The sequence below is a fragment of the Ahaetulla prasina genome, chromosome 2, assembly GCF_028640845.1.
Source record: "Ahaetulla prasina isolate Xishuangbanna chromosome 2, ASM2864084v1, whole genome shotgun sequence".
Classification (NCBI taxonomy): Eukaryota; Metazoa; Chordata; class Lepidosauria; order Squamata; family Colubridae; genus Ahaetulla; species Ahaetulla prasina.
The window spans coordinates 36,949,189-36,964,075 of NC_080540.1; the positions used below are offsets into that span (position 1 = coordinate 36,949,189).

Sequence of the window (14,887 nt, forward strand, 5' to 3'; positions counted from 1 at the left end):
TTTTATTTGGGTTCATAAAGAAAATTTATGGATGACAAGCATGTCTCATTTGTGATCATTGCAAGCAGTCTTGAGGGACCTTTGGCCTGTGCATTAAATATGGCCTGTGCAAATTCCCCATCCAATGTTCCAATTATTTCTTTTACTTTCCAGATCACTCTCTGTTTGCATTAAAGAAAATGTACCTCTAATGTTTAGAAACTTTATGAGCATCCAATTGTAGATTTTCCTCTTCTACCTGGAGAAAGATGTCCTGTCTGAATTCTGCACCAAAGAATTCCTGAGAGCTAAATTGCTGATTGATTCAGCACTTGAAAAAAATCTTACTTAGACATACACAGATCTATTCCCCTTCTGTAGTGAAAGAAAACATTGATGGCATAGAGAAAGACCTCCTAAGAATCAGAGAGTGGCTCAAAATCATAGAGCTTTGGAAAGAAGAACATTATGCTCTCATTGTACCAATTCTAAAGGTTCTCCAACCTGTTGTGGACTTGGAAGAGCAGGAGAGCTATCCAGTTTTAAGCCAGATTTGATGTCTCATTTTCATTCTGTCACATCTTTCTGAATTGATAATGCTGATAAGCACCGTTGTTAAATAAAGGTAATCCTCAATTTATAACAGTTCATTTAGTGACCATCCGAAGTTACAACAGCACTGAAAAAAGTGACTTAGGACCATTTTTCAACGTTACAATATCCCCAAGATCACCTGATTTGCATTCAAATGTTTGACAACTGACTCACATTTATGACGGTTGCAATGCCCTGGGGTCATATGATCACCTTTGGCAACCTTCTGGCAAACAAAGTCAATGGGGAAACCAGATTCACTTAACAACCATGTTATTAATTTAACAACTGCAGTGATTCACTTAACAAATGTGGAAAGAAAAGTCGTAAAATGGAGCAGATCTCACAACAAATTTCTCACTTAGGGCTTCCGGTTGAACTTCTGGCACCTTTGGTGCAAGATCCACGACCTCCACAGGTCCGTTCTGAGCTTTCCCTGTCGGGGGTTTCACTAGAAGCCATAGCCACCTTGGAGGGGTGGTGAAGCAAAGGGAAACTCCCTTGCAGGTCGAGAAGAGCCGCATCTCCCTTCCTTGACTCAGAAAACCCCTTCAACCGAAGACTAGGAGCAGTGGCAGTCAAAATGGCTGCCATGAAGCCGGGGAACATCCAGAATCATAAGTTTTTGCAGGAGTAGAGAAATGCTGAATGGTGTGTTGTCTGGGTAAGAAAAGATTTACAGCTGAAATTGGACCCCACAAAAAATCTAAGGGGAATACCTTTTAGAACAATTTGCTACAGTGTGCAACTATTGTGAAAAAAAGCATATTGGAGATTTAAAGAAGTAAATATTTGTTTAAAAAGAAAATTAAGTGGGAAATGGAATCCCCAAAATAAAAGGCATGATATTAAAAAGGCATATTATTAAAAAGGCATATTAAACCTACCTTTTCTTCAAATAACGGACCTATAAGATAAATTAAGCAAAAGAAATAAACTGGGTATGTCAAAATAGAAGAAGAAGGGCAGCAGAGTCACAATAAAAGCAGACAGGAAGCAAAGTGAAGTAAAGAGTGCCATCTGCTGATGATAGTAAATTTTTGTGACTCGGGAGCAAATATTGAAATGGAGTGAAATAACTGTTTAACCATGTGTATTTACTTTCTAACCACTGGAGACTGGAATATTTAAAAAAGAATTGGTGTCTAGACCCCTAAATACTATTGAATATACAAAAATCACTTGAGGAGTGGAAGGTCCCTGAAGTAACTAACTGATTTGATTGTACATTGATGAGACATTTAAACTTGATTTGGAGGTCTGGTTTCTTAACAGATGATTGAGGAGACCTAAACGAAAAGGAGTTAATGACTCAAAATAACAAAGACATTAAGGACCTTATCCTGGAAGTGCACAAAGACATGATGGAAATATTGGATCGTATAGATAGAAGGCTGGAAAATTGTATACAAGAGATGAAGAGCAAAGATCAGGACAAGTAGGAAAAAATGGAATTATCAACTGGAATAGAAGGGGAAATAGAACTGAGAAACCAGCAAAGATAACAAGGAGGAGACACTATTAAAATTAATAAGAATTGAAGAATTAAAACCGGGGAGGGGTTCTCAATTGTGAAGAAAAATACATGTTCTTCTGTGGCTGAAACAAGCATGATATTTCCAAGTCAGCCTTTTACTCCTTAAATGAAGTTTGGTTTTAATCTATTATGAATTTACTGGAATAAATGTTATTACCCAACCTAATGTAATGATAGCAACTTTAAGCTTAAGATTCCATGGGAGGCTATAGAGGGTTTATGATAAGGATCATAACTTATGCTTTCTTGGAGTTCTGACTAAAGTGAACAGTTCTATGAGACAAACATTTGGAAGTGTGAGGTATGTGAAATACTTATTTATGGAACAATAATACACTAGTATAGTTCAAAGTGCTTGGCATGTGTAGTTATAAGATTTTAACCCTCTAAAATAGATTAAGTCTATAAGCTAAAAATACACGTTTAACAGTATTAAAAATTAGATATCTGCTTTAAACTGATGCTGCAGCTACTGAATGGATTACAGTGGTTTAATTTAGAAAATATACTTGTGCATGGAGAAGTTCAAAAACCGCGCTCAATTTTTATGTGGTACTAGGTATCACATGAGGTAATTTAAAATAGGGCTGTTAGTGTAACAGACTCTAGCTATAGATGATAAAGGAATTTGATATTTGATAATATATTTGATAATTAAGAGATATGACTGGTAGTTGTTTACTTAGAAGAAGATAATTACTTATTAGACTGGTATTTTAAGAAGTCCTCAAACTTTCTTACAGTGTCAAGGATACTGATGATACTGGGAGATAAGAGTTCTTGGACTCTTAACGCAAACTAAAATATTGGGCATAGTTTAAAAACAGCTGATGCTTAGGTTTAATTGACTAATTTAGAGGATGGGCTCTATAGAAAGCATTGTACTGACAACAAAAGTAGTTGAGTTGAAATATTTTATTTCAGGCTTCTCTCTTACCCTTTGTTTATTTGAAAGGAGCTGGTTATTAATCAGACGCAGGATTTCCAGAAAGCTCTTTAAATTTTCCTGTTATTCCATCTAAAAGTGACCCCCCCCCAAAAAAAAAAGTACTAGGAAGTACTTTTAAATGTGGTTGAGGGCTAACTGATGTTGAAAATAGTTCCATCATTTGGCTTTAGTGCTTTCAGATTTTTTAAAAAATCTCAAAAATACTCTAACTAAACTTGCTTAAATGTTGTATTTCATTCTGCTGTCATCAGTGGTTTCTCAATGGATTTGTTCATTAATTAATTGTAAATAGTTCACAGCCTCTAACTTTGCTGTAAATTAATCATGCATAATAACCAACAACAGCAAAGAAAATCTTCTGAAAGATTTGATCCAGGATGAAAATATGAACAAGCTGAGCTATGGAAGTCTTGTTCTGGTGTCTGGAACTGATAGCAAGAGGACTGAATTTGCCTAAACAAGAAAGAGTTAATTGTTAACACCGTGGGAATCAAGATTGTTTCTCAATGGGGTGCCACTGCCCCTGAGAGAGCATCGACTAGGGCTGATTAGGCAGGTGGAGGCAGTGGCCAAGCAGGCTTTTGTCCAGCTTTAATTGGTGTGCCAGTTGCATTCCTACCTGGAAGACAGAGTTCATACAACAGTGGCTCATGCCCTCATCTCAGCTGGAATACTGCAACACATTCTACATTCTGTCTTTGAAGACCCACCTGGGTAAGTGTAAAAATGCAGCAGACCAGTTACTGGCTGGTCTTAACCTGCTAAGATCACATTACACCTTGTTTTTTTAGGCCCTTATTATCAGTGGGTTTCTGGATGCAATTCAAAGTGCTGAAAAAAGACTGCCTTAATTCATTTTGTGAAGAGAAACGGTAGCTTAGGAAGTACCTTTTCTTGCTGCTGCTCTGACATTGTGGAATTCTCTCTCCTATTAGGGCTTGTTCCATCACTTCTAAAGTTTCATATGCAAGCCAAAGGTAGACCTTTCCCAAAAAGTTTAGTATTGAACATTTCCTACCATCATTAATTGATTTTACTTTGAATTCTTAATATTGATTTATTTGTTGAAAATGATTTTTGTTATGTTCTTTGCTTTATTTCTCATCATCACTACTATTATGATTTATCTTTGTTGTTGCTTGGATTAATTATTGATTGCCTTTATGCTGCATTAAGTACCACAAATGGTTTTTTTCAATTGTTGAATAAACAATTGTGAATTGGTATAGAACTAGAATAAATAAATACTGAACAATAGCTTTCTTCATGAGGTGGAAAGTAAATATCCATTTCAACTCATTTTTATAATCAAATAAACATAATTTAATTGATTTCTCTGTTTTTTACTATTGTACTTTTATCTGACTTCTCACTTAAGAGTTCTTCCTGTCCCTCCTGAATGATAAAATGGACTCTAGTCCATGAAAGCTTATGTCATAAGGATTTTTTATTGTTTTAAATCAGAATACTCTTAACAGACATTTAACTTTAGCTGAAATTTAATTTAAAAATATTCTTAATTCACCTTCTTCTCTCTCTCTCTCTTTCTCTCTCTCTCCCTCCCTCCATCTCTCTTTCTCTCTCTCTTTCTCTCCCTCCCTCCCACTCTCTCTCTCTCTCTCCTTCCTCCCTCCATCACAAAAAAAGGAATTCAGTATACATGCCAGAGGAGTCAGGGTGAGCATCTTTCAACTGAATCCGTAAAATATACATTCGTAAGCAATTATATAATTGTCATAATTATACTTGGAACAGTAAGGAAGAATGTTCTTATGAAAATCCCTTGCTGCAGCTTTTTAAAAATGTTCATTGTCTCCTTTCCTATTATATTACTGCTGTTGTTCTTTCTGGTTTGCAACTGTATGCATGTACTGTATTTACAAATAAAATTGAGTTGAGTTCGATATGGCTTGCTTTTCGGTATGTGGGTAGGATTATAGACTTAGGTATGTAGGAAATTCAGCTGTATCTATCATCTTAACCTCATTCAGTAAATCTCATAAGTAGATTATTACTCCATTTCTTAATATTTGATCACACAGGGAGGAATACAGACATTTATGTTCAAGTTTCCTTCAATTTACATGAATGCTAGCTTAGAAAGAAAAGTTAAAATTATTTTCAAAATTCATGTGTAAATATTTATGAACCCAGATTATCTAATCAAAACTCCTTATTCGGGGGCAGAATTCCATTCATGTGATAACCCTGTTTTGAATCCTAAACCCCTTTCAAATCAGTCAGTTATAATAGGACTCTGTTTACTTATTTCCCACTGCAATCCCTATTTCCCGCTTGTACATAATATGGTAGTCAATGTCCCTTTTAAATGTTGGTAGTACTGCTGCAAATGTAGCATATCCTGTCAAAATAGAGCTGAATAGATATTTCTTGTAATTTTTTAAAAAAAATTACGACAGCAATAACTTATATACTTATATACTAGTTATATACTACTTTTACAGCGCTTTACAGCCCTCTCTAAGCTGTTTACAGAGTCAGCATATGGCCCCCAACAATCTGGGTCCTCATTTTACCAACCTCAGAAAGATGGAAGGCTGAGTCAGCAGTGAGCCGGTGAGAATTGAACTGCCAAACCTCTAGCAGTCAACAGAATCAGCCTGCAGTACTGCATTCTAACCAGCCTTGGACTGGGCTCGACCAGACCACGGCCCTAAATACCTTACTTCTTTAGTTCATTTAGTTCATTTTTTGTTTTCAACTGCATTACTTTTATTTATTTTTTAGTACTTTTTTTTCAGGGTGGTTTAATTACTAAGAACATTGTTTAATTTAAAATAATTAATCAGAGTTTTATTTAAAAAATAAAATATATAAACCACAGATATTAATTTAAAAAGCAATAACAGTTTACAGATTTGGAATATTTTCATATTGCTTTCCTAAAAAGTTAATGGGAAAATAAAAGCAACTATATCTAATGTCAGAAAGATAACAAAAGTAAACACTTGACGTGTCTTATTTTAGGGCTTGTGTGGAAGAGACCCAGTGAGGATTACAGTATGGCATTTGGAAGAATCTATGGAATCTTTATTTCAGATATAGGGAGATCCTTCCTTCATGTTCAGCCAATGAAATTAGTCCTTCTCATATTTTATGTTGCCAAGCCAGGTCTCTTCAAACCTATATTTATGCCTATGATTTGTTTACAAAAATTCTTAGTGCATTCATTCTTTATTAATTTCACATTAATCTATCTAATTTTATCTTGTTTGGTTTTAGTCCATTGTTCTAGCCTTTCCAGATGGTTATAATACTCGTCTGCATATCACTTGCATATTTGATAAATATACTCTATATACCTTCATCCAGGTTGTTTATTGAATGATCATTGAATCTTGGCTATGAAATATCAAAAACAATATTCAACAAATATATAGTGTAAGACATTGGTAAGAAGCAGATTTTCTGTTGCTACCTAATAGCATAAGACCTCTTTTTAATAGACTAAGTGGAGACAGGTTTTGTGTTAATCGTAAGTATCCACCAAATTGGAGAGCACTCATACTGATTTGATCTTATTACCCGATTATCACAAATTAAAGCACTTGTGTCAATTTATATCATTTGTGTAATTATATCATTAATTATATCACTTGAATCAGGTACTGCTATTCCTCTATTGAAGTCATTACTATACATAACAGTATATGATGCAACTTACGTCATTTAGTGAGTTAATGTTCATTGTATAAATTGATACTACAGAAATGATGCTAATTTCTGTGGAAAATTGATCTGTTTCATGTCTATCTGTTCTATCAGAATCTGGTAAATTGAGATTTCATTGTAATATTTGCAAACACAAAACTAACTTTAAATCTTTGTTTAGGGAAAAATATAAAGTAGGCAGTGAATTTTTTTAAAGCGTTGATTCATCTGTAAATATTTAAAACCATGATCACTCAATAGCAGTTACTTTAGATTACATTTTTAAATAAAGATGCTGAGAAATTCAGATTTGTCCAACTTTCTTTTTCTAAAAAGCTGAAGCATAGGAGTTTCAGGGTGATAGTTATTGGAAGGCAAAACCCTCTGATTTAAGAGTTGTCTTACAATTGTATCTCCTTCAGTTATCAATATTTATTTTTTTCAGTTTATTATAAAATAACTTAAAGCAGTTAGATCATTATTAGTAGCTACAATTCCAAATAATTCTGATTTTTAATTGTGACTAGACAACCTGGGTCATCTTTCTGAGCATATTTCCTTACCAGATTCCTGATTGCTTCAACAATGATAGAACTTCTAATACATTACCTTCACTGAAGAAGTTGGGATGCATTCAGAGATGTATCTTACTTGAAAATAGCCCATGTTGAACTGAGTAGCACTATCAAACATCAGCACAGGAAATGTTTTATGACACTTTATATTGTGTCTTATGATAATATTTATGTCACATTGGGTTTATAGTTTTCCAAATTTCAACTTCACAGGAATTATGGGTCCCATATTTTTGACTTATTCTGTAAGTTATCTGAGGTACCTTGGTTCAAAACGTTTTTCCCTATGGTGTGCCATTTCACCCAGTTAAAGATTACAGGAATCACAGTTTTAGTACTATATAGATTAATATTATTCAAGCAGTTTGTTTTATATCACTTTGAATTAGTATGTATTTTATTTTTACATATGTAAAAATCTTGTAATCTTGTAATATTCTTGCCTTAAATGTTCAAAAAAGTTATGAATAATTCTAGTATGTAATATACATATGCTGTGCTCTGCCAACAGCTCATGAAATTTGCTATACATATTCTATAAATATTTAAAGCAATTGTACATTTGGATATATTGGCTGTTGGAAAGCTTCTTATAAGCTCTTTTAATCAATTGAGCAAACTTTAGAAATTGTTTGTTGGAGTTCTGGAAATATATAAACAAATCTAAGGAAACTTTTTGAAGCATCAATTCCAGTTTTCACCTCAGCAGTTTTGGTTTATTTTTCCAAATACCATCAAATCATCTGTTGTAAAAGAACAGATGTTTATATAAAACCAAGCTACACATGGCTCTCATTATTCACAGTAGTTCCCTTTCAGGGTTCAACTTAACCAACTAATGAGATTATGAATATATGTGAATGAGTTTGTTAGATGTAGTGCTTACATTTGTCTTCTTCCTACCATGAGGACTATTCCCATTTTCTTTCTTTTCATCTCCTTCTCACTTGGCCATGATAGACCTTGCTGGGTCAACCCAGTCAAGAGTCTTGCTGGTTTTTCTGCTAAGTACAACTCTTTCGTGAGGCAGGTGAAGCATGTAGTGGCATGATCCAGGGACATCTGCAATGATACCATGAGGGAACCTCATAGAACCAAGAAGTCAGTGTAAATCATGTATGATTCTATCTGTCATGAGCTGAACAAGGTACTTTGAAAAAGGCAAATACTGCAAGGAAACCATATGGAGCCTTTCAACCCTAACCCAGTAAGAGCTTCTATGACCAAACAAGAAGGGAGATCAAATGTGTGCTAATCCCAGCCTTAAAAGATGTACTTTAATGCATGCATAGAAGGTCATCATTTTCTTTATGTGTGAAAATAAAAATGTCAAATCTGTGGCTGTGGTAAAACCTCTATACGTATAAAAAGATTTATTCTCCGAATTGCAGATACATGAAATCGGAGATAAAGAGCGAAGATAATAAGAGCCATATTTACTGCATGATTAGAGTAGCGGGTTTTTGCCAAAAAGCCTTTTGTAAATAGTATTAACAGGCTCCAATCTTACAATGTGAGATACAGAGACAAGAATCTTAAGAGTTTGATGTGATATGGAATTGTAAAATAAGATGAGGGGTTTCTTTTTGAGATAATGGATAGCTTTGTACTCTTCATAAATTGTATAATTATGCAATCTGTCCAAAGCAGAACAAACTGGATAATGGAGTCACTTTTGAATGGTAGCAAAACAAGTCTCATATTTTCATTCAGAGTAGTAAACCTCAGCTGGTAGTTTCACCATTGCATTGCAGCAACGAGGCATACCCAAAACTTACTCTTTGACTTGGTAGCAATAAGCTGAGGCTGGCCATGTGGTCAACCGATAAAACATGGATTTTGGCACTCTTATTTTCTCCCATTCTGTTTTCACAGTTTGAGCTACATGTAGTCCTCATTCATTATGATCTCATTCATTTAGTGACCAAAGTTTCAGTGATGGTGAAAAAAGCGACATGACTTGTCCTTGTGCTGATCACCGTTGCAGCATTCCTAGGGTCATGCGATTGTATTTTGGGCACTTTGGCAACTGGCGTATATTTAAAACAGTTGCAGCATCCCAGGGCCACATCAGATTATTAATATCCCTTGGGATGATGCCAAAGATGCTGTGAATGATCAAAACTGCAGGAAAATACTTGCTGCTCAATGTTCTTTGATGAGGACCTCTGAGGGTAACATCACCATTTGAGACCTGCCCAGATGGCTTCTAACAAGCAAAGTCAATGGGGAAAGCCAGATTCACTTAACAGCCATGTTATTAGTTATTTAACTGCAGTGAATCACGTAAGGGATGGGCACAAAAAGTACCGGTAATTGAATTGGGCATTGCTTAGTGAAAGAAGCTCCTGTCCCAATTGTGTTCGTAAGTCGATGTCTACCTGTATAGGAGAGTGGTTGATGTTATAACTCCACACCCAAAATAGTTTGGAGATGGGAAAAGAAAGAGGGCATCCTTAGTTTTGCACAAAAGCAAAGAATCATGATTTAATAGAAGAGTTAATATCTGTGAATTTATTTTAATTATTTATATTGAACTCTGGCCAAAAGGCTTTCTATTTTCACAGATTTATGATCCAAGAAAAAAAAACCCACATAAATAAAAGGCGGGGGGAGGAAGAAGAAAACAGACAAATTAAGGCAATTGTTTGTAATGTTCCCATTTTCTTTCAATGACCAGCTGAAATTCTTAGAATCTCACATGTTTCTTGCTGTTCCTTCCAATTGCTGGTTGCCTATATAGAACATTCCAAGAAAAACTGGTAGGATGCAGATTATACCCTTATTGGTACAAAGAAAGAATGGTGTGTCTGTTCTTTGCAATTCAGTTGAAATGGGCAATAACTATGAGGTGGGGAAAATTGAACTGATAAAAGCAGCTGTGAGGTGAAAATCAAGTTTTTTTAAAAAAGTTTTTCACTTATGAATGCCTGTGGCTGCCAACAAATATCAAGATCACTTACTTTCTGTACATTGGAAAGTTATTCCTTTTGTTCAATCCTAATTACCAGTCTTGCTACCAGGGTGCTAGGAATGCCTAATTCTAATTGCATCTAATTCTGTATTGAACTGTGATCCTTGTCTTCAAATAAGTGATCCTGCAGACGTATGTCCAGAGAGCTAACAAAAGTTCAGAGATTTCTCAGTTGTTCTGCTTGTCAGCAAAAACAAGAATGTGTTGAATATTATTACAGATTTTGGATTGTGTGCGCATTCGTAAAATCTATTTATCAATTACCCTGAATTATAGAATAGGAAATGTAAACACTTTTGACAAAATCTTAGGGTTGGGAGAGATCCTGGAGATCTTCTAGTCCTACCCCATTCCCAGTGAAGAAGTTCTTATACCATTCAGGACAAACAGCTACCCAGTCTTTTCTTGAACATATACAGTGATAGAACACCCCCAACTTTAGGAGGCAGGTTGTTCCATTGCTTAATAGCTTTGATAGGATATTCTTCCTTAATTCAAGTTTGGATCTCTCCCTGCACAGCTTCCATCCATTGGTTCTTGTCTTACTCTCTTTTATGTTTTGGAGTAAGCAGTCATGAAGATCATCAAGCTGCAAGCCATGAAGGATCATCAGGATCTTGAATTGTACCAGGAAACATATAACAAACAATAATGATATTCTGTGACAACATTGGGTTATCCTGTTTAATGTGGGCATTTTGCACTAGTTGCAGTTTCCAGAGTTAGGATTATGCATTCTCAGTAAATTTAATTTTAGCAGACTTTATTAATGTAAAATATATTACTTCTCACAATAAACTCCATAATCTCTTCTGAGACTTTCACAACAGATGTAGAAGAGGCAGAAAGAAGTGTGGTTTTGATTCATTCAATTTCCTCTGATTTACATATGTTATCAAAGTAAAAATTGATCCCAAGAACAAAAAGTGTTAGTATAAATATCTAGGTTGATATACTAAAATAAATACATATTGAAGCATTTCCTTCAATTAACTGTCAATCATAGAGGAAGGATTAAAGTTAGAATTCTAAGGAAATGCGAAGACATGCAGTATTTCTTTTATTTACTAACTAAAAAAATTGTTTCCAAAATATTTTACCAGCATCCTTAGATTTCTTAAAATAACCAAGCGTTTAGTAGCTTGTTCACTGTATCATGTTTGTGAAACAAATATAAATCATAGATAATCCCGAGAAATGTTTCAAACTTGAAGTGCTTTGTTTCCAGCATGAAGAATTTTATACATTCCTGGTTGTAATCTGAATTAAGTTAACAGAGTGTACTGTATTCATTATTGTTATAATTACAGCTGAGTAAGAAAATACAGGTACTGCTAAATAGATACGAAAAGTACATCTCTCCAACACATTTCTGTGTTCAGTTTGTTTTTTTGCCTCAACAGTGATGTTAGAATCTATGGTATACCAGTGCTAAATTAGTTACGAAACTATGACTATTTTGTAGGCTGTTTTGTTGAGTAAAGAATTGAACTTATTTAGCTCTTCATTGTGAATGATAATTAATGTAGTGTACATAATAAAAAATTGATCAGCATGATAGTGCCAGTGCAGTTACATCAGAAGCATGAAAATTTGGAAATTGATATGGATAGCGAGATGGATGACAAATTTAATAAATATGGTAAATTGCAACTACATAAATGAGCTCTCTCAGGAACGTCCATCTCATGTCTCCTCTAATGCACTGCTAAAGAGTTTCAAAGTATTCACTTCCAAATTTATAAATTGAATTTAAGTAAACTGAAATTTAGAAAACTGTAAATTCTAAACTATGATTTGTTTAGTTTTAGAACAAACCAGCATTAATTTTTTTTCAGATACTGGCTTGTTTATGAATTAATGTTCAAATAATCTTCAATGCTTTTGGGCAAAGGATTTGTGTGTATGAGAGAGAAAGAGAGAAAGAGAGACAAAGACAGAGAGCAGGAAAGAGAAAGGGAGAGAGAAAAACTGAAACTCAGAAGTGGGCATTTGTTCACATATCAGGAAGACATACTTTCCTATTGCATCTGAAATCAGAATGTGATTGTCTACAGCAGTGTGTCAAACTTGATTTCATTGAGGGCCACATCAAGATTGTGTTTGACCTCGAGGGGCTGGGGTGGGTGTGGTGTGGTGGCCGTGGCAAGTTTGACATCACTCGTTTTGTGGATACCTGTGGTGGTCGAGTCCTAAGGCAGGACTTCCCTCACTCTCATTATAATCTCCCTCCCTCTTTCCTTCCTTCCTTCCTTCCTTCCTTCCTTCCTTCCTTCCTTCCTCTTTACTTCTTCATTCTCCTTTCTTCTTCCTTCCCTCTTTCCTTCTTTTTCCTTCTTGCTCTCTTCCCCTCTTTCCTTCTTTTTCTTTGTTTTTCCTTCTTCCCTTTCTCCATTCCTGTCCCTTCTTGGATGCTCAAATGCAAAACCGGAAACATTTCTCCTTTTGTCTTGTTTTGCTTTTGGTTTGTTTTTCTAGCCCTCTGCCAGCGAAAACGGAGCTCGGGGGAGGCATGCCCCCCGCCCCGAGCTCCATTTTCCCTGGCAGAAGAACTGCAGGCTGGTCCTTTGCTGTTTCCAGGGCAACCCCACGGGCCAGATCTAAGCACCCCACAGGCCAGATCCGGCCCATGGGCCTTCAGTTTACCCCTGGTCTACAGGCATAAGATTGCAATGTTGTACCAAGAGATAAGTCTCATTGTATTCCTTCAGTACCTGACTCTTTTGAAAATGAGCCAGGTGTTTACTAAAAAATAACTGACAAAGCCATCTTGAGTATTCTTTGGCTATAGAATTGAGGTATAAATTAAACAATAATAATAGGACTTAATTACACACACACATATATATCAAAATTAGTATATACTGATCCCGCTAATTAATTATATCCAAAACTATATATTTATAGTTCCAAAACTTGCTAACATCAAACTTTAGGCAAAAACATAAAACTATATTGTTTTAGAATATTTGAAGAACATATAATGAATATAGGGTCTAGTAGAAAAAAGTCCCATTTTATTCTATGTGTGAGATTTAAGATACAGAAGTTTTGAAAAACCTCAAAAAAAACTTCCGTTCTACACTCTGAAAATTGGGATTATATTTCTGTATAAACTGCTTGGTATTTCTATAAAGTAATATGCAACAATGTTCCAAATATTTGACTATTTGCTGAACTACAACTTATATAAAGATATCTCAGGTTGAATTAGTCTGCTGCTGACTGCATCTAGGTATTTTTCTTGGCAGAGTTACAAAAATAGCCTGCCATTGCATTCTTCAAAGATTTTTTTTAATGGACTTCCCACACTAAGGCTCCAATTGTGGCCTCCAAGGCAGGAGGCCCCCATCCAAATACTGAGACAGAAGCTACAACAACTTGTTAGCAATTTTTAATTTGTCTTAGTTGTAAGCTTTGAAGGCAGGGGGTTCTTAACCTGGGGTCCATAACCTTGGGGAGGGGGACTGTCAGCAGATGGTTGCATTCACAAACATCTAGTTGAAATGTACCATATCTTGTTAATGAATTATTGAATTAATTAAGAAATACATTTATTACTATATTATATATTTTTAATTTCTAAATAGTGTGGTAACAATATTTAGAATTTGAGCAGAAATGGTTTCATTTGTAATATCACATATTAAGTATATATAGTATGTATTTTATAAGTATAATTACATTTTTCTGAGAAAGGGGTCCATGGGTTTTGCTAAACTCTCAAAGGGTTGTTCATGAAGAAAGATCAAGAACCCTTTTGTAAAATGTGGCTTGGTATCTCTATCCGGAAGATTTTACATAGCATATTATCTTAGCCATGTGACAAGTAGTTAATAACATTTTTAAAGAAAATCTAATTTTAAACACTAAATGGTATTTAATGTTTATTAATAATAAAAATGCTTAATAGGAAGTTAGTGAAGTATGGAGGTTTTGTGGGGTTTTTTCCATTTATTTTCCTGTTCGTTTTCTCTCACTTTTTTTAATAAGAATTATACTTCTGGGACATTAAATGATTTAGTTATAATATGCTGATCAGTCAAACTAAAAGCTAATTCTTCTGCTTGTGTTAGGAAGCAAAGCCCAGAATACCCATTGTTACATACAGGTGTTTTATAGATTCATAAATAGATAGCAAAATGGCTGGCATATTATTTTAATAAATATTCTAATTAACTTCCTACATTTGTGCAAGCTGGATCACCGATTGGCCAACTTTCAGTATATAATATAACAACAGAGTTGGAAGGGACCTTGGAGGCCTTCTAGTCCAACCCCCTGCCCAGGCAGGAAACCCTACACCATCTCAGTCAGATGGTTAGCCAACATTTTCTTAAAAATTTCCAGTGTTGGAGCATTCACAACTTCTGCAGGCAAGTCGTTCCACTTATTAATTGTTCTAACTGTCAGGAAATTTCTCCTCAGTTCTAAGTTGCTTCTTTCCTTGATCAGTTTCCACCCATTGCTTCTTGTTCTACCCTCAGGTGCTTTGGAGAACAGCCCGACTCCCTCTTCTTTGTGGCAACCCCTGAGATATTGGAACACAGCTATCATGTCTCCCCTAGTCCTTCTTTTTATACACCGCCCTGAGTCCTTCGGGAGAA

The 14,887-nt window shown here is 35.1% G+C and overlaps 1 protein-coding gene across 4 annotated transcripts in view; it reads left to right on the forward strand.

Annotated features, from left to right (window-relative positions):
* Window positions 1-14,887, forward strand: part of ATXN7 (ataxin 7) — a 113,460-nt gene that overhangs the window by 55,551 nt on the left and 43,022 nt on the right. For 2 of the 4 annotated variants that reach the window (XM_058174144.1, XM_058174145.1), the window contains one exon: window positions 4,707-4,736. The exons of 1 other annotated variant lie outside the window; for it this stretch is intronic. In XM_058174144.1, coding sequence (XP_058030127.1) covers window positions 4,707-4,736 — 30 coding nt within the window. Of the gene's footprint in view, window positions 1-1,848; window positions 3,774-4,706; window positions 4,737-14,887 lie in introns of all 4 variants that reach the window. One more of the 4 variants, XM_058174147.1, reaches the window with a different exon arrangement.